The sequence below is a fragment of the Melanotaenia boesemani genome, chromosome 18 (genome assembly GCF_017639745.1).
Source record: "Melanotaenia boesemani isolate fMelBoe1 chromosome 18, fMelBoe1.pri, whole genome shotgun sequence".
Taxonomy (NCBI): domain Eukaryota; kingdom Metazoa; phylum Chordata; class Actinopteri; order Atheriniformes; family Melanotaeniidae; genus Melanotaenia; species Melanotaenia boesemani.
The window spans coordinates 22,389,847-22,415,936 of NC_055699.1; the positions used below are offsets into that span (position 1 = coordinate 22,389,847).

Consider the following 26,090-nt stretch of genomic DNA (forward strand, 5'->3'; position numbering starts at 1 on the left):
TGGAGGATTCATGTGTTCATAGATTTAACTTTCAACCTACAACAGTTATCAAGTGACAGCTGTGGTTCAGTGATGATCTTCACTGAACTTCTGAACTAAAAACGGGAGGTTGAAGCTCAGGAGCTGCTAACTTTCATCCTTTCATTGTCCAGATAAATTTTAAAAAGAAGAGTTTTGTGGAAAAATAGGAAACAAAACAATACATTTTTATTAAATTATTCTTCTTTACAGTTAAAGAAGTTCTCTAAATATTTTCATATTTCCTCTTTAATTTTCTTCTTTTCCAGATTTAATCTTGTTGTGTTTCTCTGATCATTTCAGATTATCTGACTAATGACTGATGAAGTGAGAAAAACTCCTGATCTACTCGGACTGATAAAGTTCATGAACACATTAACTCACCGAAACTTCCTGTAGTTCCTCACAGCTGGGATCAGTCTCCGTCGTCCTCCATCTGTAGTGTTGTACTTCATCAGGTCCAACTCATCCAGAACCTCCTCTGACATCTGCAGCATGTAGGCCAGAGCTGAACACTGGACCTGAGTGAGTCTCTTCTCTGATTCTTTCTCTGACTTTAATAACTCTTGAATCTTCTGATAAACTGAGAGGTCGTTCATCTCCATCAGACAGTGGAAGATGTTGATGCTTCTGTCAGGACTGATGTTACTAGTGTTCATGTTCTTCAGGGTTTTGATGACTCTCTGGATGGTTTCTGGACTGTTTTCTGTCTGACCCAACAGGCCTGCTAAGAGTCTCTGGTTGGACTGCAGAGAGAGGCCATGAAGGAAGCGAGTGAAAAGGTCCAGGTGGCCATTTTTACTTTTAAAGGATGTTTTCATGACACTGTTCAGGAAATTCTCTGGAGATAAGTTACTGCGTTTTCTACCCAGGAGGATCTTCAGCACCTCTGTGTTCCTGTTGATGTAACAGTGCATCATGTAGACTGCAGCCAGAAACTCCTGAACACTCAGATGAACGAAGCAGTAAACTGGTTTCTGGAAGATCACACACTCTCTTCTGAAGATCTCAGTACAAACTCCTGAGAACACCGAGGCCTCTGTGACATCCAGACCACACTGCTCCAGGTCTTCTTGGTAGAACATGATGTTTCCTTTCTCCAGATGTTCAAATGCCAGCCTCCCCAGCTTCAGAAGAACTTCCCTGTCAGCCTCCATCAGCTCCTGTGGACTCGTCTCATGTCCCTCATGGTACTTGTTCTTCTTCCTCTTTGTCTGGACCATCAGGAAGTGTGAGTACATGTCCGTCATGGTCTTGGGCAGCTCTCCTCTCTGCTCTGTGGTCAACATGTGCTCCAGAACTGTAGCAGTTATCCAGCAGAAGACTGGGATTCCACACATGATGTGGAGGCTCCTGGATGTCTTCATGTGGGAGATGATTCTGCTGGACATCTCTTCATCACTGAATCTCCTCCTGAAGTACTCCTCCTTCTGGACATCAGTGAAGCCTCGTACTTCTGTTACCCTGTCAACACATGTAGGAGGGATCTGATTGGCTGCTGCAGGTCTGGAAGTGATCCAGATGAGAGCCGAGGGCAGCAGATTCCCCTTGATGAGGTTTGTCAGCAGCACGTTGACTGAAGACTTCTGTGTGACATCAGAAACAACCTCAGTGTTGTTGAAGTCCAGAGAAAGTCTGCTTTCATCCAGACCATCAAAGATGAAGAGAAGTTTCCAGACAGCCAGCTGCTCTGCTGGGATCTTCTGTAATGTTGGATGGAAAACATGGAGCAGCTGGAGAAGACTGTACTGATCATCTCTGATCAAGTTCAGCTCCCTGAATGAAAGCAGAACCACCACACTGACATCTTGGTTCTCCAAGCCCTCTGCCCAGTCCAGAGTGAACTTCTGCACTGAGAAGGTTTTTCCAACACCAGCAACGCCGTTGGTCAGAACCACTCTGATTGGTCCATATTGGTCAGGTAAGGCTTTAAAGATGTCGTGGCACCTGATTGGAGTGTCATGGAGGGTGTTGATCTTGGAAGCGGTCTCCAGCTGCCTCACCTCATGTTGGGTATTAACTTCTTCACTCTGTCCCTCTGTGATGAAGAGCTCAGTGTAGATCCTGTTGAGGAGGGTTCTACTTCCTGTTCCATCAGTTCCTTCAGTCACATGTTCACATCTCCTCCTCAGACTGATTTTATGTTCATCTAAAACCTCCTGCAGACCAACATTTGCTGGAAACAAGAACATAGAGACAAAAAGATTAGATTAATTACATTTTTTTCTTTTCCCAGTAGATTTTTTCCTTCGGCCTCACAGTAAAGTCGTCAGTAAACAGCGAAACAAGTAAAAACAGCCGAGAAACTAACGTCAAACCAGAGATTCAGTTAGAAGTTCCAGACGTCCTGAGAGCTGAACACAGACAGACTCTTAAAATCATGTTGGAGCCTTTTGGTTGTTTGTTTGAGCTTCCAGCAGAGTTTCTATCATTTCAATCAGGATCAATATAATTACGTGTTGCTGACCTGAGATCAGTTTATGTTTTGTCTCTAATTTTTAACCATTTTGAACCAACATTTTTCTAACTGTGATGCTATTTCTCTGTCTATGATGAGCTGGATCAGCTGAGACAGAAACCTGCAGCAGGTCATCCATCAGAACCACACAGTGTCTTTATTTCTTCCTCCTCAGACACACATCCTGAATACAGCTGTCCCTGTTATCTGTAGAAACATGTAGGTACCAAGTTTATATGAAATAAACACAGCTGCACAGCTCAGCTTCAGTTTGTTTTAAACTGGACAAACACAGAAATAATGCTGCAGTTAAATACTGAGGCAGAAAACAGCTGATTCACCTGAGAAGAGGAAAACTGAGACAGCTGGTGGTAAAACACTGACCTCTGCTGGACAAACAGGATACAGACTGCTGCTGTCTGATGACAACGTCTGGTTATATTACAAGTTTATCCACTGAACCGTCCACTGCTTGAACGTTGGAGGCCAACATCACATCAGCTCCATCTACTGTGATTAAACTCCTCAAACTCAGAAACTTTGTGAAGTTACCAGCTGATGTAGCCACAGTCATCAGAACCTGAGCCACATTAAAGCAACACTACTGAACTTTGGCAGATTTTCTTACTTTGGCGCCTCCTAACAACGGCTAGTTCAGCATCATTCTTGCATCCTGTCTCTTCTCTGAGATCTCTCCAGCTAGTAGGTCAGTCTGATGTTAACTCTTGTTGTATCTCCTGGTCTGTCACTTTCTCTTCTTTTCCTCTCTTTCTCTTATAATGTCTTCTTGTATTTTTTCGCTGAATCATGCTGATGGGTGTCCAAAACAGCCAATGTGTTTATATCCAGGTGCATGTGTGTGACACTGCGTCGTAAAGCAAAATGGAGTTGTTACATAAAGCTAGGGGAATAAAAAGGTTGGAAAGTTATGTAATCAGTTCAGGGGGTCTTTGGAGGATGAAGGTTGATTCTAGCTGCTCTGATTGGCCCTGAAAACTGATTGGTTCATGAACACAGAGACAGCTGGAGGCATCAGAAACCATCAAATATGGAAGATAAATGTATGAACTTGGATTATTCTTCAAGAGAGAACACAGGACACGTCTTCCAGAAAAATTCTACCAGATTTCACTGAGATGATCTTTATAATGATCTGAAACATTTAACAACACGTCCGAGTTAAAACAAGATCTAAACAGAAATATCTGACCTGCTACAGTTCTGCTCTGACCAGCTGTCTGCAGTCCAGTTCTGGTTCTGGGTCTTTTCCCACACTGGGGACAGGAGGTGCTTCCTGATGAAGCAGACTGGTCCCAGTATGAGCTGATGCAGCGTCTGCAGAACCAGTGTCCACAGCTGGTAGAGACTGGATCCTTCAGGACGTCCTGACACAAAGGACAGCAGGACAGCTGCTCTTCCTCACAGACGTCACTCCTCTTCCTCCTGTGAAGACATTTCTTTATCATTAAAATGTTTTTCTGACTGTTGCAACAAATATCAGGAAGTGTCGACCCTGTCCAGAAGCTGTGACGTATCAGAGGACAGTAAAAGAGTTTCTAGGTTTCTGTTTGGATCCAGGATTCATTCTGTGACGAAACTGATGGTTCTTTGATTTTAGCTGCTTCAGAAACACAAACATCTTTTTTTCCTCTGACTGATTAAAGACCAGTTCATCTGCCTGCAAGTTGATGTTAATGATTAAGCTTAAAATACCACAGATCAGCTGGCTTATTTATAAAGATTAGGTATGTTACGTTGACCATTTATGGCATAATGTGGGTGAGTGGAGGAAGGTTGGAATCAATTTCCACCTGCACTTCCTAAACTGCTCATTCTCTGAGAAAATGATCAGAATAAAAGATGGTGGTGTGTGGACAGAGAGTCTCTTCTGTGGAGTTGTGTGTCCACCCAAGGTCTTCAGGAAGGAGGATTCTTTCTACAGAAATGTATAACTATTGTTTTTCCTCTTGCTTCCTCAGAGTCTCTCTCGACTTCAGACGAGTCGAGACGACCACTCTCATTACTTGCAAATAAACTTTTTTATAATTTTACTTATTCCAGACTCTTGGTAATTTTTCTGTTGTCGGGCAGGATTTTGTGAGAGACCAGGGGGACCCAACGACGGTGTCTGACCGACCTGAACCTGATTTTCAGGCTTTGCTTTTGAAAGGGGGACCCTCGTTTGGTTCTCTGGAAGTCACCGCCGAAATCAATGAACTCAAAATATAGTCTGAAATAAGTCTGGTGAGATAAAAGTACTTTGTTTAATTAAGTTGTGAAGCTGGTTTGGAGACAGAGGGGTCTGTTTGGGCGGGTTACAGGCCTGCAGCTGGTTAAATCCTCTGGTCAGCAGAGGTCCCCTGGTGGAAAAGGCCACTGGACAAGAGTGGCCGAGTAAACTTATTACTCGGAGTCCGTGAAGACATTCACGACTGTAAGAGGATCCCTCCCATTTTTTGGTAAAAATGGGCAACGTGACTCTGTCACAGGAGAATTATTTGATTTTATAAGTAATTTTATTTTATGAGTTTTATGAGTAACAAATATGGTAAGAATTCAATAGAATTTTGTTCTGAATAGATCTCAGTAGGTGTGTTCATGCTGAAGGAACTCTGAGTCCGAAGGGTAAAAGAAAAAACAAAAAAAGGGTATAAGACGGCTTAAAATTAAATAATAATAATAATAATAATAATAATAATAAAAATAATAATACTAATAAGAGGAAGCTGAACTGAGATCTAAAAATACCATAAAGGTTTTTGACGGGACAAACATAGAGAAGCACTGAGCCTGTAGCAGACAATGACCGCAGGCAGAAAGAAAAAAAAAAAGGAAAAAACCTACTAAATAGCCCCATGGTTTTGTTTTAAGTACATTATCCAAGTTCAGTCATTTATTTAAATTCATGGCGCTGATAAGTCTGTTTTACACGAGAGACGTGTGCGGAGAACTGACTTTGAGAACATTTTTTTTTTCTTCCATTTCTCATCCTTCATGAGAATAATTCTGTATTCAATACTTCTCCTGTAATAAACTTTTTTATACATTTACTCATTCCAGACTCTTGGTAATTTTTCTAAAATAGCCGTCCCTGCAGCCTCTCGTGTATTTGTGATTCCACTACTCTGACACCAAAATAAAATGTTTTGCGAGCCTCCACCTCACCAACAAACACCTCAACTTCAGTCTCTGTGAAATTGTGTTTTCTTGTCTTCTTGGTGGACATGATGAAGCTTAAAACACCACAGATCAGCTGGTTTATTTATATACATGAGGTGTTCTGCATTGAACTTTTATGGCAGAATGTGGGTGAGTAGGGGGGAGGAGATAAGATCATTTTACCTGTGCAAACTTTCAGGACGAGTATGATCTGTAAAGCAAATATCCACCTGCACCTCCTAAACTGCTCATTCTCTGAGAAAATGATCAGAATAAAAGATGGTGGTGTGTGGACAGAGAGTCTCTTCTGTCCACATGAACTCAGCTTTTCTGTGTCCACAGGTCAACACAGGTTGATGGAGACTGTCCTCCTCTATAAATGTGTCCATGTGGTGGCAGATAAGGCTCTCTCTTCAGTTAGACAACAGATTGTGTACCATCATCTAGTTTGTTCCCATGGCAACAAGAGATGGTGATCATAATGGAACCATGGCTGCTTTGAAAATTAATGATTTATTTTCATTCATTGGTTTCAGTTCAAGTTAACATGTAAGACTTTGTACTGATGTTTTATATTTTTGCTAATGTTATTTGCTGCTGTCTGATATAGTTTGATTTTATGTGAAGATATTTGGTTGTTTTTAAATGTGATGTATAAATAAACATGATCTTGACTGTGAACCTGGACTGAACCTTGTTAACAGGACTTTTCACTGGTTTACACAGAAATGTTGAGTTCAAGGATCAGCAGTTCTAGAGACTTCAGGGAGATCAGCAAAGTTCCTGAAACCTCTGTTTCACTTCACTTACCATGAGTCTGAAGGTCCAGGTCCATCACTGAATTCTGGAGGTCTTTCCATGGACCAGTCACTCTTCATAGACACACAGTCCAGTTCTGGAGTCTCTGTTCTCCATCTGTAGTTCTGACCTCTGCAAACACAAACATGTTGTCATTCATACCACATCAATCAGTGAGAAATTCTCTCATGAAAACCACTGAAGAAGCTCTGAACACACAAACTGCTGCAGAGAATCAGAAGCTTTCATGTTTGGATCAGTCCTCTTAGACCAGATTCCAGCTTTTCTAGCTGACTGACATCAGAGGACACGTTTCCTCTGCAGGAATTTTCCACACAGAGCAGGAATTGTGGGAATTTAGCTGGTGGATTGACGGCACTCACATTGATAAAGCGCTCCAAGAGTGAAAGAATTTGACTTTGTGAACCATAAAAATGTACAGTATCAATCAATGTACAAGTTATTTGTTACTCAAACATGGTTCTGACACATTTTGTGGCCCGGTGTCCTGGGTCAACATGACTCATTCATCCTGACGTACAGCAGTGTAGAGGATAGACTGCAGCAGGTGCTGCGTGTGATGGCTGGTTCCTTGCTGAGTAAATACACATTAAACTAACAATTAAAACCTGATTCATAAGAATTATTTTGGTAGAACTTGCAGGTGACATTGGCTTCCTCCTGCGGCGCTGGCTCCTCACTCCATCTGTAAACCTGCAAAGGTGTGCTTATGTGGTCCACGCTCGTACTGCTGTGGAGAAATCCATCGGCCTCCTCAAAAACCGGTGGAGGTGTTTGGATAATTTGGGGGGGCAGACTGCTGTACCATCCCAAAAAGGTGAGCAGAATAATCATGGTGTGTGGTGTCCTGCACATTGTCGCACTGAGGAATGCCATTCCTCTTCCACCTGGCCCCCCTCTCCATGAGGACCCTGAAGCACAGCCTCCTCCCCAACATGAGGAGTTTCAGCGGGGAGCAAGACTGCATGAAGGTGTCATGCAGTTCTTTACATGAGCTAAAGATTTCAGATAAAACGCCACACATCACTTCATGGATTTGTTGCAGTTCATCCTGGACTTCCTTCACCACACTGATTGTGTCTCTTTGTGTTTGCCGGACGGCGTCCGTCAGCACCCGACTACTTCCAGGTGCACCATGCTCCCGGGGAATTCTTGTGCTCGGGCAGCCGTCCCTGCAGCCTCTCGTGTATTTGTGAATCCACTACTCTGACACCAAAATAAAATGTTTTGCGAGCCTCCACCTCACCAACAAACACCTCAACTTCAGTCTCTGTGAAATTGTGTTTTCTTGTCTTCTTGGTGGACATGATGAAGCTTAAAACACCACAGATCAGCTGGCTTATTTATATACATGAGGCGTTCTGCATTGAACTTTTATGGCAGAATGTGGGTGAGTAGGGGGGAGGGGATGAGATCATTTTACCTGCACAAACCTTTAGGACGAGTATGATCTGTAAAGCAAATTTCCACCTGCCCCTTCTAAACTGCTCAATCTCGGAGAAAATAATCAGAATAAAAGATGGAGGTGTGTGGACAGAGAGTCTCTTCTGTCCACATGAACTCAGCTTTTCTGTGTCCACAGGTCAACACAGGTTGATGGAGACTGTCCTCCTCTATAAATGTGTCCATGTGGTGGCAGATAAGGCTCTCTCTTCAGTAAGACAGCAAATTGAGTACCATCATCTAGTTTGTTCCCATGGCAACAAGAGATGATGATCATAATGGAACCATGGCTGCTTTGAAAATTAATGATTTATTTTCATTCATTGGTTTCAGTTCAAGTTAACATGCAAGATTTTGTACTGATGTTTTATATTTTTGCTAATGTTATTTGCTGATGCCTATATATGTATATATATATATATATATATATATATATATATATATACATATATATTTTATATATAGTTTGATTTTATGTGAAGATCTTTGGTTGTTTTTAAATGTGATGTATAAATAAACGTGATCTTGACTGTGAACCTGGACTGAACCTTGTTAACAGGACTTTTCACTGGTTTACACAGAAATGTTGAGTTCAAGGATCAGCAGTTCTAGAGACTTCAGGGAGATCAGCAAACATCCTGAAACCTCTGTTTCACTTCTCTTACCGTGAGTCTGAAGGTCCAGGTCCAGCACTGAATTCTGGAGGTTTTCGCATGGACCAGTCACTCTTCATAGACAAATAGTCCAGTTCTGGAGTCTCTGTTCTCCATCTGTAGTTCTGACCTCTGCAAACACAAACATGTTGTCATTCATATCACATCAATCAGTGAGAAATTTTCTGATGAAAACCACTAAAGAAGCTCTGAACACACAAACTGCTGCAGAGAATCAGAAGCTTTCATGTTTGGATCAGTCCTCTTAGACCAGATTCCAGCTTTTCTAGCTGACTGACATCAGAGGACACGTTTCCTCTGCAGGAACTTTCCAAACAGACCAGGAACTCTGGAGGGTTCTGCTTCTAACCCTCTCGGTTCATTTGTGTAGAACTGATCGGTGGTATTGATTGGACCTGATCAGGATGGTACTATGAGATTAAACTGATCACATACTGATGGAGGCCTAGATTGAATGAAGAGTGGAACCAGTGGTAGTGAGAAGAAACCAGAACATCTTAATTACTTATCAGACAGGAGATCAGGTACATTCATGGTTCTAAATCCATGAATGTTCCTCATGGATTCATCTCAATCTGATCCAACAGTGAGACCTGCAGAACATTTACTACTAATAACATATACTGCACCTTTATCTATAAAAGCCTGGAGCCTGCTACCTTAGCTAGACTTCATTCAAATCTGGATTCAGTCCACCGATGCAGATATTCTGGTCTGTCTGGAACTTGGCTAAATAAAGAAATCTCTGACATGGTCCTTTGCCGTCAGCTCCGCCCCTTTTACATGAGCCGGATAACTGAGCAGGTTTGAACACTTTTATTTCCAGCTCCAGCGTTTACTTCCAGCATTAAGTTGCCATGGCAACAGACAAAGCTAAGAAGCTAACCCCCATCATGAGCAGTTCACTTACTTTGTGTCTGATGGTTCTGGTCCAGTCCTCAAGCCTGGAGGTCTGGATGGGTCCGCCATCACAGACAGACAGCTGGATCCTGCAGACTCCGCTCTGTCCTCATCTTCCTGAGAGGTAAAGCAGAAACACTCAGAACAAAGAAATAAAAACAAACATGTCTGTTCAGGTCTAACACCCAAACAAAAACCAGTTCCACCAGTTCCAGACCTCCTGCTTTTCTTTCTGTTTCTTCTGGCTTCCTGTCAGAAATGAGACGTCATCTGTTTCCTCAGAGCGTCAGACTGAGTTTGTGTTGACAAAAGCATCTGGATTTAATTACTGTGAAGCTAAATATTTCAGTTATTACTGTGATAAAACTATTGTTTTAAATACAAGTATTTTATAGAAAGCCAAGACAACTTAAAGTATTTTAAAACCATCAAGCACGACCAAAGTACTGAAAGGTTCTCCAGTGCAGAATCATGAATCAGAAATTCAGGGTGGTGTGGCGATCAGCTTTGTCTCCAGGAAGGTTGCTGGTTCTAATCCCAGCTTCTGTGTGGCGTTTCCATGTTCTTCAAGTGCATGTGTGGGTTCTCCAGCTTTTCCAGGTTCCTCCCACAGTACAAGCACATGATGTCAGGTTAACTGGTGATTCTGCAGGGTTAGGTTGGGGTTTGGGAGTTAGGTAACTGGTAAAAGTAGTTCCTGCTCACAGTAAACAAAAAACAAAATGCTGCCGTCTGCAGTGCCGAAAGAAACAGAACGGATCAAATGTGACTTTTGGGAAATTTGATGTATTATTAATAAACACTAGTGATGGCAGAAATGGAACGTTTGGGAGATCGAATTGTTTGGAACAATTTTTCCAGAAAAAGAATCGATCTTGTGGAACGCTCGGAACACTGAACACAGTCACATCTGGTCATAAAAAGTGATTTTAAAATGTTGATCTCAATAAACTGAAATGTTTTCTTGTGTTTTGGGTCGTTTTGTCTGTAACTTCTTGTGTTGGTTTATAGTGATATTTGTATGTAAGAATGTGTTATTTTAACCAGGCAGCATTGGTATGAGTTGCTCCTGTACACGGGGGTATAACAAGCTTTTCAACAGTGTGGGGGATTCGGTTTATTCCTTCATCACTGACTAACAGACTGTTTTTCCAGATTTCACATTTGATGACCCCTTAAGTTTTAATAAGCAGATAATTATTTAGTAAAATCTAGACCTTAAAAAATTCTCATTTGTGCCATCCTTTTCCTGGTTAGTCCCCCTGCCTGGCCCTCTCATCAAAACTTTTCTGTACCTGTCCCTGTATATACAGTAAATCCTATCACCTGTCAACCACCTGGTTAGAGAAGGTCCTGCTCTGATTTGGATTTCATAAATGGTAAATGGTCTGTACTTATATAGCGCTTTTATCCAAAGCGCTTTACATATACGTCACATTCACCCATTCACACACTGATGGCGGAAGCTGCCATGCAGGGCGCTAACCACAACCCATCAGGAGCAAGTAGGGGTTCGGTGTCTTGCTCAGGGACACCTCGACATGAGCTCTCTGGGCCGGGATCGAACCGGCAACCCTTAGGTTACAGGACGACCACTCTACCCATTGAGCCATGCCGCCCCATTTCAGAACCTGTTCATAATTTCCTTTCACCACATTCATAGCTCCTAAAAAATAAACCTGCCTGTCCAACATCTGCACAGAACCAATAATTTAGAAAAAGGCCTACTCTTGTTTAACCTTGACACTCGTTATATCTGAACCTGATCCATCTGGCTGTATTATGACCAGCAGATTTTACAGCTGTCACCAGCAAACCTCAGTTAATAAAGAAAATAATAGACAATAAATGCAAACAAAAGGCTATCTAATTGAAATGGGTTAAAGTTTTGCATCGACATCTTGTTAGTTTCCTCCTTCTCAACATGAGCTGAACGATAAACAAACTACAAGAGAGACGCTGGGCCAGAGAAGCCGATCAGCTGATCACCGACAGTCACGTCATGATTCAAGGGGGAGGAGAGAGTCACGCAGCAGGCGCAGAAAGACTGGAGCAACGTTTGCGCAAAACTTTATAAAATAAATGTCAACGAGCTCGAAGTGATCCCAAACAGCTGACATAGGACGCTTTTTGCTTCCTTCCATTTCCAGACAATTCAAACTTTCTAAAAGGCGCTCAGTACAACACACTCACATAAATGAGGCAAGACTTTACAAATAAACAGCCGTTAAGAGAACATTTGCCAATCCAGCAAAGGCCCGAGCAATAATTAATTAATAAATTAGAGAATTTTTACTTTGTGAAAATTTAGTAAACATTTTTCATTGTTCCATTTTGAGCACAAGACAAAAAGATCGTTTAACATTCAGTTCTGTTTGAATTTTAAGTCCAGAGCAGGTGAAACAGCCGTGAAGTTTCAGAACGATTGGTGACGTAATGGAACGCGAAATGGAACAGCCACGTGACATCCGGGTCTTGATTCAGATCACAGAACATTGTTTCACATCAAACGGTCCACAATTTTCAGTACGGACTGGAACACCGTTTCCATCTTGCCATCACTAATAAACACATAAAACTCACAAATTAATGCTACGATTCGAAAAAAAAAAAAAAAAAAAACATCAGAGATGTTGTACAAACTAAGTAAGGGATGATGGGATGATGCCCAATAAGCGGAGGACGGTTGCCTCCACGAAGTCCATTAATTTATGATAATGGCCACTTTGGAGGGCATTATCCCGCTTATACCATGGTCCATTAAGAAAGAAAAAATATTAATAAATGATTAATGCATTAATGTTGTTTTTTACCGGTAAAATCGTAAGTTTTTCACAAGTAGCGGTTGAGTGGACTATTTCGTTGTGACGCGTTGCCAAGGTAACCGGCTCTAACACAAAACCTGCAGCTCAGTCGGTCAGCTGTTGTATTAGACCTGATCAGTGAAGGAGAAAGAAGATGATTGCTTAACGTTACGTTACACAAACATTTCAGAGGGCGGGTGCAGCTCTTACAGCTTGTGTGTGTCCAGAGGATGATGCGACATTTTGTTTCAAACAGTCAAAGTCCACAGATAGTTTCCCACATGTTCAATAAGCCTGCAGGCTGCTCTGATTTGGTGTCTGCTGCCTGGCGTCTGAATTTCTATTGCCACGGTTACCAACTACCGTTTAGTCAGCGCAATCATTTACAAAAATAAGTCTATTTGACCGGAACTTCTTTCATAGGTGTCCATTATCGCTTTTTAATGGACGCTTTCCAGCCAATCACAATCGAGTATTCACCCAGACCATGGTATAAAGTGCAATAAACCCACGAAGCTGAAGTTAGCTTCTGATTCGTAAAGATGTGTAAAGGGCGAGTCCACTGAATTTGGACCAATCTAGATCATATTAGATAGCTCTTGATCAATAACTAAAGAACTTAGACACTTCAAACCTGGACTGAAATATTCTAAACAACATCTAGATTAATTAAAATACAGTTTCTGATTTGTGAGACCAAATTCTATTTGTGAAAATGCAAATAATGCTAATTAAAAAGAAAACATTACAACACTTAAGTGTCTTCAAACTTTTCATTTTACGCAGTGTACAGATCCCTTAAAATGCAATATTTAGTTTTTTCTGTTTTTCTGATCTTTTCTTTTGTGGATGAACCTGAAATTGTAAAAACTGTGGGGAAAAGGTCAATAATTGTGTAAACTGCAATAATGGATGACATAATCCATATAATGGTATACAACAATGGTGGTGTATAACAAATAAATACATACTTATGCCTTTTCCTTTTCAAACAAGAAAATTAAATGTAATCATGTAAACTGTTTAAAGGTCGAAACATGTTTGAAATAAACCACCCAATAGCAACATAATTAACTCTCATCTTTCCACTTATTGTGCTGTGTGAAGCAGTAGGTGCATGACACAGTTGAAGTTTCCAACTCTTGCAGTACAAAGATGACTATGTGACCCAGGCTTTATTTCATGAAAATATATTTTAAAATAATAAGGGAATCATGTGAAGGATAATGATATTATCCTGCTAAAGACAATCTTGTCTTCTGCCCCCTAACAGATGACAGGAAGCAAAAAAACACACTGTAATACTTTTGACACATCACATAGTTATAAATGGTAAATATCCCCCAAAGAAATTTGTTCATTTTTGTTACATTTTGTTAAAGGATCAAATAAATGCCTCATATTACTATTCTATATTACTATACTAAATGGCTATTCTTAGCATTTTTTCACAGGTCAGGCCTTAAAGGGTTAACACATCTGTTTATATTTTTCCGTTGCTGTTGTTGAGCTTCACTGAAACCAGAGGACCATTATAAAAAACTATGCTAAAAAGCACGCAGGCCTGTGTCGAGTCTGCAGAGTTTAAAGAAGAAAAATGTCACTCAGAGGCTACAGGTTCTGGGTCATACAGGTCCAACAACTATAGCAAATTAGCTCACAGTCATTTAAAGCAGCACTTCTTCCATTTTCTCCTAACTGGCTTGACAACGCAGTGGAAGTATTCAACGCTGCTTCTGTGTTAGTAAAGATCAGGTCATGAGATCGGCCTGCTTCTGGAATCGGACATCCATCGAGAGTTTTTCTTTCTTAAACAAGCTGCAGTAGCGAACCTGTACCAGCTCTATCCATCTGCAACTACTGGACATCAAGCAGTAAAGATGATAAATACTTGTACAATTGACAATGTCCTGTACACGATGCATGTGGCGATCAAAAGAAGATCAGGCGTTGAAAATGACCTACAGAAACGTCCTAATGCTGACACGTGGACATCAACCTTACTTCTGGAGCATGAACACGTTGAGAAGAAACAAAACTACTGTGGCTGAACCAGATTTTAAGATTCAAAGGACAGTTATGGAATGAATGCCTTTAAACTGAGGAGGACATGGTTGCTTGTAGACTGGGATTCCTACTCAACACAGAGCTTTTTGGAAAGAACCAAACTCCAGGTTGTCCTGTTGCAAAACAGATGTCCAACTCCACTGAGATCTTGTGAGTAAATCATAAATTCCCAATATTTGTTTAATTTATAGTATCCAGTTTATTTTTTGCTTATTTTGTATGTGTACCTTTCATTTAAAAAACATATCGGTGGCATAATTTACTCATCTATCAAATCTGTTGTTTCTTTTTTCCCAGGATGTGAGGATTTCAGTGATATTCAGGCTGATACTGACAAGCAGGACAGTGAAAGTATCAAAGCTCTATCATGTAAAAGGTATTTATGAATTCTACCTTTATCTTCTTAACATCACTACCTTGTTAAGGCAGCATTTACATGTTAGCAGATAGCAGCTGGTATTTATGATTTTTTTTCTTTTCATTTCTATTGTTCAGGCCATCGTCTCAGGTAAGGAGAGGTCTCATTATACATTTGAGGAAAGGTGGTACCCATCATTTTTGACGATGATGTTCAGCTGGACAAGATAATCACAGACTTGTCAGAGTTTCTTTCCAGCTGCAAACATCTGTCTCCTGAAGTCTGTTCCATGACCTCCAGGGACAGGGTCAAATTTATCCTAAATGTGCTGCTTTCAGAGGAAAGTCAACAAGTAAACTGAGGAAGGATATACATTTGACCCGAATGATAACCTTCACTTAACTTAACAAATTTCAAATGCATAGAAATGAACTTTAAGGACAAGGAAGTTTTCCAGGTGATGGATGAAGGCTCCCAGAAACAAACTTTGACTAAACAGGGTCATTTTATTGTCTATATGAAAACTAGAATTAAAGGGCTACAACACTTAGTGTAGGTAAAACAACAGAATGCATCTAACTTACTGATGCACTTCTATACAAAAGAAACGTTTACTGAAGTTACACAGATGGGAGGTCAGGAATGAGCAAGAGAGGAAGAGCGGGGTCTGAAATAATGGCCCACATTCATGGAAAGATACGTCAGATGACAGAAATAAACTTTCAAATAGGCTAATGAAGATTAAGCATGGACATCTCTATATAATAACAATACTTTATCCAGGGCTGAATAAGGAATCTGGACTGAAATACGTCTGGTCTAATACAGGAACACTACAGGCTCTGGAAGAGAGAAGCAGCATGACATGGACTGAGGCTGTGGAGGAGGCTGACCAGGACCAGATGGAAGAAAGGTTAGAGGAAAAACAGTCACTATTTCTGAAAAGTAAAGCATAAACACAAGAAAGAAACATTTATTAGTTGATAATGCTTTGATCTATCTTTTTATAGTGAGAGGTGAGCGCTTGTCATGCTAGAAAAGGAGAAACAGTGCTTTCTTTTATAAAAAAGAAAAAAAAATTAGGTTCAGACAAACTTTTCTTTAAAGTTTTTTTTTAACAGATGTAAATTATCTTTTGTCTGGAATAATTCTGTCCAGTTTAGTCGTAAGTCTCATATCTTTTTCTTTCTTTTCTAGATGAGCAGAAAAACAAAATGCCACAGATGGGTAACATTTGTACAATTTCAATAATTTCATTTTCACAAATAGAATAAATTTTTCACAAATTAGAAACTGTGTTTTAAATAATCTAAATGTTTTTTTTTAGGATATTTCAGTCCATGTTTGAAGTGTCTAAGTGCTGTAGTTTTTTCCAGGACCTGGTCTAAAGGAGTCCAGATGGCAAAATCGTCACTAAATTAGGCTAATTTTCATTTTCAGAAATAGAAGAAAGGTTTCACAAATCAGAAACTGTATTTTAATGAACATAGATGTTGTTTAGAATATTCCAGTCCTGGTTTGAAGTGTCTAAGTGCTGTAGTTTTTTATCAAGAGATGTCTAATATGATCTAGATGGCTCCAAATTCAGTGGAATCGCCCTTTACACGTTGTACGAATCGAAAGCTAACTTCGGCTACGTAACAAACCCTGAAAGTGGGCTTTTTCTTCAGAGCTCCCCCTGAGTGTCACAGATGAGTCTATTGGATGGAACTTTAGCTTTCTTTAGCTTTTTGAACCATAGCCATCAAACTGTAGTCATATGAGGATATGACGCTTCCTGGAACAGAAAACCCAGAGTTTCTCCCAACTAAGGGTTAACAGGGGCTGCTCTGGGTTTCAACATGACCAACATAACCCATTTTCTGGAACGAGCCTCTGGTCTTAGTTGGACGTTTCCATCGTTTAACCCTTTAAAAACGCAGCGGCCGCCGGAAGTTCCCTACTAGAACAATCCAGATTATACTACCCAAGAAAAAAAAAACAACGGCCAGCCAGGCGGAGGTTTTTAGAAAGTGACGCAGACTGACTAAGTTGAATAAAAACTGTTTGTTTTGACGGAGAATCAAAGTTTACCGACTCTTCCTCCACAGACAGAAAACACACTCAACACACTGATACGAAAAAAGAATGTTCACACTCACTTTTGTTCACAATCCAGGTTTCTTCTCGTTGCTGCTGTCGGGCCAAAATGGAGTCGAACTATCTTACTTTCACTTTCATCTCTCCTCCCTTCTGGCTTACAAGGAGTCACGTGATTTGCTGTACTTATGCATCAGATTACAAAAACATTAACTAAAGAAATTAGTTTCTCCTTATGTTTAAGTTCATTTTAGATGTCGCCCACTGGAAGGTTTTTCATCATATGTAAATATAAAATAAAGGTCAGAATATTTCTCCTCCACTGTAAATTGGAAGACATCCAAAGCTGTTGTCTGTTGTTTATATCAATGGGTGTGTCCCAATCCACGCACTCCTATACTTCTGGCACAGAAATTTCAGTAAAAACTCAGTGCACTGAAAGTACCCGGACGCTGCCCTAAACTCAGCCAAAAATCTAGTGCGAAACGATGGACACTACACGCACTTAACGGACGCCATCTTGCTGACGTAGCGGAACAGGAGGGACTTTCAACCAGTTTTTCAGAGCTGGCAGCCACCAACTCAGCGGTACCGATGCAGGCGGAGGCTATTTTCTACTGTTGTAAGTATGAAGATATTTGATCAAAATTCTAATATAAACTGCAGCATGCTTATCTCTTCTATCCCTGATGACAGTCATGGATGTGATCATTTGTTGGAGGCTGCAGTAGAGTTAGCAACGTAAATGTTAGCAGTTATAGCCGATTTCGCAGATGTAGATGGGCTATAAATGTTAAAAATGATTAATGCTATAGGTTCCGTATGTTTATTCATGATTGTTGAACCTCCAGATTAAGCACTGCGTGGTCTCTGGCGTAAACGAAATGGTCTTTGATCTGAAAACTGATTAGGAAACACCGCTGGTTTAGAGAACCGGTGTTCTGTCCGTTCAGTGCAAACTGTACCTAACCTTAACCCGCATGCGCAGTAACGTAATGTATGTTACTCTGATGCGTATGCTAAACTGACAGAACACCGGCCCGTTTCCATGGTACCACTGACTAACCCGTAGCTGATTGTACATCACTTTAGATAAGCGTCTGCAAAGTAACCATAAAGTACATATATATAATAATGTTTGCTTTTATATAAACTCCCATTGTTCACCGTAGGTCACTGTGGCATCAAACTACCGAGCCAGCAATGGCACTGAGGCATTTTACCACCTGCGGGCTACGACGCTCCTGTGGAGAAGAGGAGGCGGCAAGAGAGAATGTTTTAATAAAAATTTTAAATAAAATGTTTTCTGCATCCCAGTTTTAGCGTCTTCATTACTGCATTTCATATTTTAAATGATGATTTCTAGTATAATCGGTTTCCTGTTGCCAGATGTGAACGGTATCAGTGTAAACACCAATGAAAACAGATGTATAATGTAACGTACTTTAATTCAGTGAAGTTATCTTTGTATATATAAAAGCTGTTTTATTAGTGTTTTAAATTGCACTTTATACTAACAGGTTTGGGGAGACATGCAAAGACACATGAACGTGTGTTGATGGTTTCTATTGTTATCAACTGAGATTAATACAGTGGAGGCCACGGTTCTTTGTTTCACAAATGAGGCCTTTTAAAAGGCATTTAATAGCATAAAAGTATGATGACATGCAAACACGTATGTTAACGTGATTTTGGAAGAACTTGGACGGATTGTCCTAAAAAAGTATATTAACGGAGCGGCGTTGCTATTAGGCAGCATGTAGGAGGGTCATTTACCTTAAAATAAATAAGCATATGTTCTAATTCATGTGCAGCTCGAGGAGGATCCTGCGTTGGATGCGACAAAGTTTACAGGTGGGGTTAAGTAAGGAGTAAACAAAGTACAATCAAGAGTTGGAAATTCATTCTGTAAATTAAGGCAGCAGAAGAAACACCGTCAAAAGCTGGTACGTCACTACCGGCAAGTGCAAAACGTTAGTGCTCAATTCGGATCAGTACTTACCCACGATAGTGTGCACTACAGAAGGTGGTGCTTAGTGCGCACTACGCACTACCTTCCAGTGTACTCATATAAGTGCGCGGTTTGAGACACACTTAATAACTCTTTGGAAAAGTGGTTGTGGAACTGAAGCAGTCGGTGATACAATCTGAGATGGTGTTTTTACAGGAATATAAATCAAATAAATATGCTACAAAATAATAATAATAAACTAATAAATAATAATAACTAATAAATATATGAGAAAATAAATGAATACATGAGGAAATAAATCAATAAAAATAAATAAATGAGGAAATAAATAAATACATAAATGAGGAAATAAATAAATACATAAATGAGGAAATAAATAGATACATGAGGAAATAAATAAATGTCATTTTTCTATATTTTTATTAGTTTATCCATTTATTCAGCTATTTTATTTTGCTAACTTTATTTTTATTCCCACTTTTTTTTATTTCCACAGCAATTTATTATTTCTACACTTGTTTTTTTATTTTCAGTTATTTTTTATTTCCACATTTATTTATTTTTTTCATATGTCCATTTTATTAAATTCTTCACCCATTAATTTTATTCCCTGCTTTATTTATTTATTTATTTATTTATTTATTTATTTATTTATTTATTTATGCATTTATTTTTACCTTCCTACATTACCACCTTTCCTAATGCACACATTTACTTTGCCTCACTCCTCCACATTTTTACTTTTCCTCGCGTATTATTACCTCCAGTGTATGCTGATGAGGTGGGCGTTTCTAACCTGCGTGTCAACCAATCAGCTCTCAGGCTCTGCTCTGTGTCAAAATGGTGATGTGTCAGAGCTCTGATTGGTCAGACCTGTGGGTGTAAAACACACCTCTGCAGCAGACATACTCGGTCATTTTGATCTTCCCCCCCCAAATATTCTAAATATTCGTTGTTGCTGCAGCTTCACACAGACTGTGTTTAAAAAAAAACAACAAAAACAAACAAAACAAAAAAAAAAAAAAAAAAAAAAAACACATTGAGGGGATACTGTCTCCAGAAAATGAAGCCTGTTTGGTAACATCATCGGTACCTGAACAGCAGGGAAAACTCGTCTGCTCTACCAATTTCTTTTTATTAAATAGGCCACTGGCACTAATATAAATATAACTTACATTTATTTAAAGTTGTAAGTCTGATTTTCCTAATTTTATTGTCGTGTTTGACCATTATTACAGTGAAAGACGTGGGAAAGTTACCATTTCTGTGATGGGTCTTACACACCCCCATTGTATTTCCAAAGGTCATAAAAATCCATATTGAGCTCAGTTCTTTGTAATGGTTTAGGTCTCACAATTACCTCATCATCTGAATTAACCCCAGAGACAAAGTGGAGAGTTAAAATGATAAGTTTAACTCTCCCAGTTTAAATCATGTGAAGTCATCTTTACTTGGTTTTCCAGGAGCATCTTTTGAATAATCAGTGTAGAAGTTGTTAAGCAGCCTGGTCTTTCTTTCTTGACCTCTCCACCCCAACCAGTCTAGGCAGATGGCCGCCCTCCCTAAAATGGGTTCTGCTGGAGATTTTTCCTTCCTGTTAAAAGAGAGTTTTTTTCCTTTCCACTGTCACCCCGGCAGCTCAGGATGGGGGACTGAATCAAAGTTTAGTTTTTATACAGTCTGTTGGTTTTCCTTAACAAGGTTATTATTGTTTTGTCTGAAAAGTGCCCTGAGATGATGTTGTAAACTGCCGCTGCAGAAATAAAGCTGAATTGAATTAAATGAGATAAAAACATGTATGTAGTTGTGTTGTTAAGTGAGGTGTGGCCACACAAAATAACACAAAGACATTGTTTGATAAAAAACCTGTTTTCTTCTTTTAGTTTTGGTTTATTTATTGTACATGATCACAGCATTGGTAAAAGTCACAGGAGAGGGAAGCTGATGGGCTTAGAAGTAGTTGACGACTCTGCGGATGGACTGGATGTTGGGGTTCTGGGCCTGCCACTCGTTATGGCTGCAGTAGTTTCCACGCTCCACAATGTACATACGGCCACGGAAATTGGGCTCCTCGTACATCACCCAGCTGATAACAAAGGGAAGAGATATGGGTTAATTCTTACTTCTTTATCTTTTTGTATATGTGTCACTTTTACAGTGTTGATGTTGGCTCAGAATACTTTATTATTTTATTTTTAGCTAACTTCTCGCTAGCTTAAATCTCCAAATAGCCTCTAGAGCTGATCAGTATTATCCTACAGAAATACTGTGACAACCAAGTTAGTCATGTTCAAGTTACAGTAGAATTTTCTCATTGACTAGGCTAGCTAAAGAGCTTGTATGGCTAATATCTTAGTCACACAAGCTCATTACATTACATAGCATATGTTTCACAAACATCATGGCAACTTAAGTAGTAAATATTGAACATTTCTAACAAGTGAACAAACATAGCAACAGTCTCACTGTAAGTTACACCCAGTACAACAATTAAAAAGTAAACATGGCGGTTAAATACATGAAATTACTATGCTAACAGCTATTGTGGGTGTTTGAGAATAAGAAGGCACATAAGCATCTTTGAAGTTTCACTGAATAAAGAACTAAGTCCTTTGAAGGATCCTTGACTTTGGAACAGTCATTTTCTGAGATTTGATGACATGCCACCCTAGAAACAGCATCCATTAAGGGCCCTTCTTTGAACTTGAGAGCTAAAAACTGACAGAAATGCTAATAAACTGCAGCTATCACCACTTTTTAGTCACAGGGCAGATATGTTGAGTTTAAGGTCTGTGTTGATGAGATTCTTCCATATTTCCAAGATGAAAATTTGTCTTGAAGATCATCCTACTAGGAACTCAGGAATTAAGACTGGAAAGTTCACAGGGAACTAATACTAATGCTAATACACCTTTGTTAACTAAGTTAGCATGTTAACATCTAAAAAGTAACACTTATGTGGCTTATTATGGTTAGAATTTAAGCATTGGATTAATTCTGACCGAAAAGTCTGTGTATTCTCTGGGGGAATTGCCAAATTACACCAGTCCAGCCATTAGGACTGAACTGGTGGAGTTAAACTGTAAGCCACATGATACCCAAAGTTAATTGGTTTATCTTCCAGTGAGCGTGAACGTGAATTTAAAAGCTTTTGAACTCCAAATCTGTTTCTTCTATGTTTCTGATGTGATGTTTTTGGTCTATTTAGAGTATATATTCAAAATCTGAGAGAAAGCGAATCCATCAAATACAATTATTTGGTCATCTCAGTTTGTACAAAAAAAAAAAAACAAAAAAAAAAGGAAAAAGTAAATAACTATGTTCGCTCATGCTGGCATCAGAATCTAATAGAGCGTCATCAGCTGATAAAAGTGCTACATAGCTCTCCCAGTTGTTTCCAGGATGTCAGTGGTACAGTTTGATACCCTGCTGGTCATACTGGAACCACACACTTTTAAAATAAACACCAATTTCCACAATCCAACCCTGTTTGTTGCTAGCAAACAAAGTAAATCTGTTTGCCGAATGTAACTTTTGAGCCTTTGTGTTTTGCCTGTATGGTGGCTTTGAGTGCTCAAACAGCTCTGAAGAAATATTTAACCCATGCCAAAAGAAGAAGAAGAAAAAAAAACTTCAATAACAAATTAAAACTTGCTAGGTCCGAATAAATATGTAATCACGCCCATAATGCAAAATTGTTTTCAAATAAATGAACTGACCCAAAAATGACCAACTTAAAGGTCCCATATTATACATATTTTTAGCAAGTTCATATGGGTGTCACAAGTCAAACAATATTGTTTTCAAAGTGTTTTACCCCAAATTCAGCCTTGTTCCTTAATTTCAGCCATTCCAAATTTGGTTTTAGTGAACTCTAATGAGAACAAGTAGTGCACAAATGGTGCAAGCAAGTGAGAGAGGTGACAGAATTTTTTTCATTTTTGGGCCTCATGCACAGGCTATGAGGAAGCATATAACTGTTAGAAAAGCTTTAGAAGGTGAAGCATAATATGGGACCTTTAATGTACAAAGGCCTTAAATGTTTCAGAGCTGAGAGGTAAAATGGCTTAAAGACGACAGGGAAAGTTGGATGGTCACCAATGTCAGAAAGGTTAATCTTCTGGAGAACATGTATGTCATTTTGTTTCAGTTTCTGTCTTACATAGCAATTAGACCAATAAATTGTCTAATTAAAATCTATAGGGGTTGTCTTCTGTGGGCTACAAATATGTTCTTTAAATATTCCAGGACGATCTGAGTTTATCTTTGTTTATAATTTGGGAATTGTTCTACTCTCAGTGAAGAAAGTTAGAATTCATGAAATAAATTTGATTTATCCTGTGAGAAGCAGGAAGCTCAACATCAAGCTTTATGTTAATTTTGACCATTTCTTCTTTGTGGATTAATAAATAGTAAATGAAACCATGATATAATGAAGTGTAGCACTGTAGCTGTACTGCACTCACGCTCCATCTCCGTAGACCCTGACAGAGTTGATGCAGTTCTTGGAGAATCCACGACTCTGGAGGAAGGGACAGTCATCACACATCTCCATACACTGACCGGAGTAGTTGCAGCCCTCGAACAGCTCGATGCGGTAGTGCTCTCCATGCTAACGGGCAGGAAAGATGGGAGACGGAAAGCAAGGTCACAGATGAAGACACTGCAAACACTCCACAGATGGTAAAGGAGCCTCACCAAAGTTTCAGATAAAATAAATTCCAGTTCTACGTAATTTTTATTCTAGGTTTTACCTTGATGAAAAGTTCAGATTTTCATTTGAATCACAAGCTACTGGCAGAAATCTTTTATAACAAAAACAGTTCTATCTCACCCTGTTGTGCAGACAAGTTAATGTATTTTTGTACCAGTAACTAGTGAGTTAAAATTATGGTTTAAAAACAGGTGGACAGGAAGGAGTGGGAGATTAGTGCCTTGCTAATGAATTTCTGTAGGAATCTCTGTAAACTGAGATAGATATGGAAAAACTTACACCCTCTGGCAGATAGACTGGACTGTGTGTCATGAAGCTAGAAAAACAAATTAGCTAACAAGCTAATTGGACATTTTCTTCTTGTATCATTGGCCTTGTTTTTCTTCTTTTTATACCATGTTCATATTTAATAAAAATAGATTAAACAAATAAATGGTAACAGATCGTTCTTGTTAAACACAACAGTGCAGTTTCTCTTATGTAGAATATTAGAGGGCACAGTCCCCTTTATATGGAATATCAGACGCTAAACAAACCTGTCAAAATGAAGCATCAACTTAGATAAATCTGGAGGGTTCATTCTCTGAGGACCATGACTAACATAAAAATCCTGCATTTTCTTCTGTTTGTATATTATGGATTTAAAAGCTTTAACAAGGTGTTCACCATGCGGATGGGCTTGCAGGATCCCATGTGGTCGTTGTGGGAGTTCCACCTCTGGAATTCGGGGTACTCGCCATGCTCCAGAATGTACTGCTGGCCTTTGAAGTCGGGGTGGTCATAGCAGATCCAGGCACCGCTCTCCACACGGATGGAGTTCACCCTGGAAACATATACAGTTTTGTTACTCTGATGGTATTAGTGAACAGAGGTTACACAGAACTAAGGTATTGTTTTATAATAAGAAGAATTTATGTTTTCAGATGTAAGTTTTCAAAACACTCAGCATTGTTCTCACATATTAGAAACCAGATTATGTTAAATTCTCTTGGTATCAGTTTTTGGACCAAAATGTCTGTTAATGTCATTTCTGATTAGAGAGGGACAAAAACCATGCAACCATCATCAGGAAAGTTTCCAATGAAGACTAAATTTTCATTTAAATTCAGCAAGCACATCAAGTTCAGCAATCAGTGTAACACTGAGATCTGCAATACAGACACTAGATTTAATTAGTGTAAGGTTCTGGTAAGTGGAACATTTTCAGAGAAAAGTAATTTACCTGTTCATGAAGCCACGGTCCTGGAAGTTATCACAGTCACCTCTGACCTCCAGACACCTGCCGGTGAAGCATCTTCCCTCGTAGAAGGTAATCTGCAGAAGACATGTTCATGACGAACTGCAGCTTTATGTGTTGCATGAGTTTATTCAACATTGAACAGACAAGAAATGGAATTTAGAGGCACAGTGAGATGATTTAATAGAAAATCAGTTGTTTGATAAAGCGTTCATGTTTCTGTGAACACAATAACACACCATGTGGACGGTCACACAAAAAGCATTTGTCTTCACGTGTTTGTCTGTCTGGACCTCAGTTCATTGTGCTTTATTTTTACTTGATTGCCATAATCTGACAGATGTGGTCACACATAACAGATAGATAATAGAATAATAGATTTAAAACTTCAAAATAATTAGAAATTTAGACAAAAACAGAAAATCCTATTTTGAGTTTAAAACTTTAGTTGAGCAATTATCAGTTCATCTGAACTTTGTCAAATTAGTTTTCTGAAAGAGAAAACTGAAGATATGTTTAGTCATAATACATTAAAACATTTAACTTCTATAGCTGCTCATATATGACAGTTTGTAACTTCATGTCTAATGTAGACGTTTGGATGTTGGGAATTAGTCTTTTATTCAGTTTTAAAGTTGAATAACTGATCAAGAGAATGATAAACAGATCAATCAATAAGGTTTGCATCCTATAAAATCTTTTAAAATCAGGCCATTTGTCAGCAAATCACAGCAGTTTCACATTTTGAAAGAAACCACTGCATAAATAATGTTTTTAAATTATCAATAAACGTTCATTACTTTACAACTTTAACTGAGGTAAACATCTAAAACGAGTGTCAGAAGCAGATGTTGAACATCAACAATGTTGACCCTTTGAAAAAGTGAGAGGAGTGTGTAGCTAGCTGGCTAACCAAACTAGCTTAGTAACTAATCATGTCAATGTCAAATTTATTTCTAAAGCACATTCAAAAACAAGGTGACCAAAGTGTTTTACAAGTTCACTTAAAAACAAGAACCTATGAAATCAGACATAAAAGCAAACAAATACAGTAGAAAATTAGTTAATTAAATTGAATTAAAAGACACTAGCTTAGTGCTAGCTAAGTTACTAATTAGATGGAGCTAACTAGCTAGCTTCTTCCAGTTGGTAAGGAGCTAACTGAGAACGGCTAGCTGTATTCCAGACAATTCAGCAAGTTTGAAGTTATTTCAGATTGCTGTGAAGATCTGTGGATAAAATGTTTCTGTAAAAATGAAAAGTTAAGGCCTTTAGCAGCTTTTAGTTTAACTCGACTCTGAGATTTATTTCTGTTTTACTGACTAATTGATCGTTTAAAGTCCCCATGAAACAGCTAGCTGGCCTACTCTACTCTGATTGGTCAGCCC

General features: G+C 39.1%; 2 protein-coding genes across 3 annotated transcripts in view; both read right to left on the reverse strand.

The window, feature by feature from the left end:
- Window positions 1-26,090, reverse strand: part of LOC121628724 (NACHT, LRR and PYD domains-containing protein 12-like) — a 2,607,341-nt gene that overhangs the window by 904,375 nt on the left and 1,676,876 nt on the right. The window contains exons 1-6 of one of the 2 annotated variants that reach the window (XM_041967976.1): window positions 16,842-17,114; window positions 9,482-9,588; window positions 8,563-8,682; window positions 6,446-6,565; window positions 3,687-3,919; window positions 403-2,194 (exon numbers count right to left, since the gene is read on the reverse strand). The exons of the other annotated variant lie outside the window; for it this stretch is intronic. Coding sequence (XP_041823910.1) covers window positions 403-2,194; window positions 3,687-3,919; window positions 6,446-6,565; window positions 8,563-8,682; window positions 9,482-9,540 — 2,324 coding nt within the window. The 5' untranslated portion in view covers window positions 9,541-9,588; window positions 16,842-17,114. Of the gene's footprint in view, window positions 1-402; window positions 2,195-3,686; window positions 3,920-6,445; window positions 6,566-8,562; window positions 8,683-9,481; window positions 9,589-16,841; window positions 17,115-26,090 lie in introns of those variants that run through there. 2 annotated transcript variants of the gene reach the window in all.
- LOC121628766 (gamma-crystallin N-B) lies at window positions 20,673-24,788 on the reverse strand. Its single transcript, XM_041968094.1, has 4 exons — window positions 24,688-24,788; window positions 24,132-24,288; window positions 23,218-23,363; window positions 20,673-20,837 (listed from the first exon to the last, which is right to left on the reverse strand). The coding sequence occupies exons 1-4, from the start codon at window positions 24,693-24,695 to the stop codon at window positions 20,702-20,704; spliced, it is 447 nt and encodes a 148-aa protein (XP_041824028.1). The 5' UTR covers window positions 24,696-24,788; the 3' UTR covers window positions 20,673-20,701.

Bases quoted from the DNA above. Each gene is read 5' to 3' on its own strand.
- LOC121628766 (XM_041968094.1), bottom strand. The intron at 23,364-24,131 runs GTGAACACCTTG...CCTGCCCGTTAG, and splicing joins CCTGCAAGCCCATCCGCATG to CATGGAGAGCACTACCGCAT. The intron at 20,838-23,217 runs GTGAGTGCAGTA...CTTTGTTATCAG, and splicing joins AGGGTCTACGGAGATGGAGC to CTGGGTGATGTACGAGGAGC.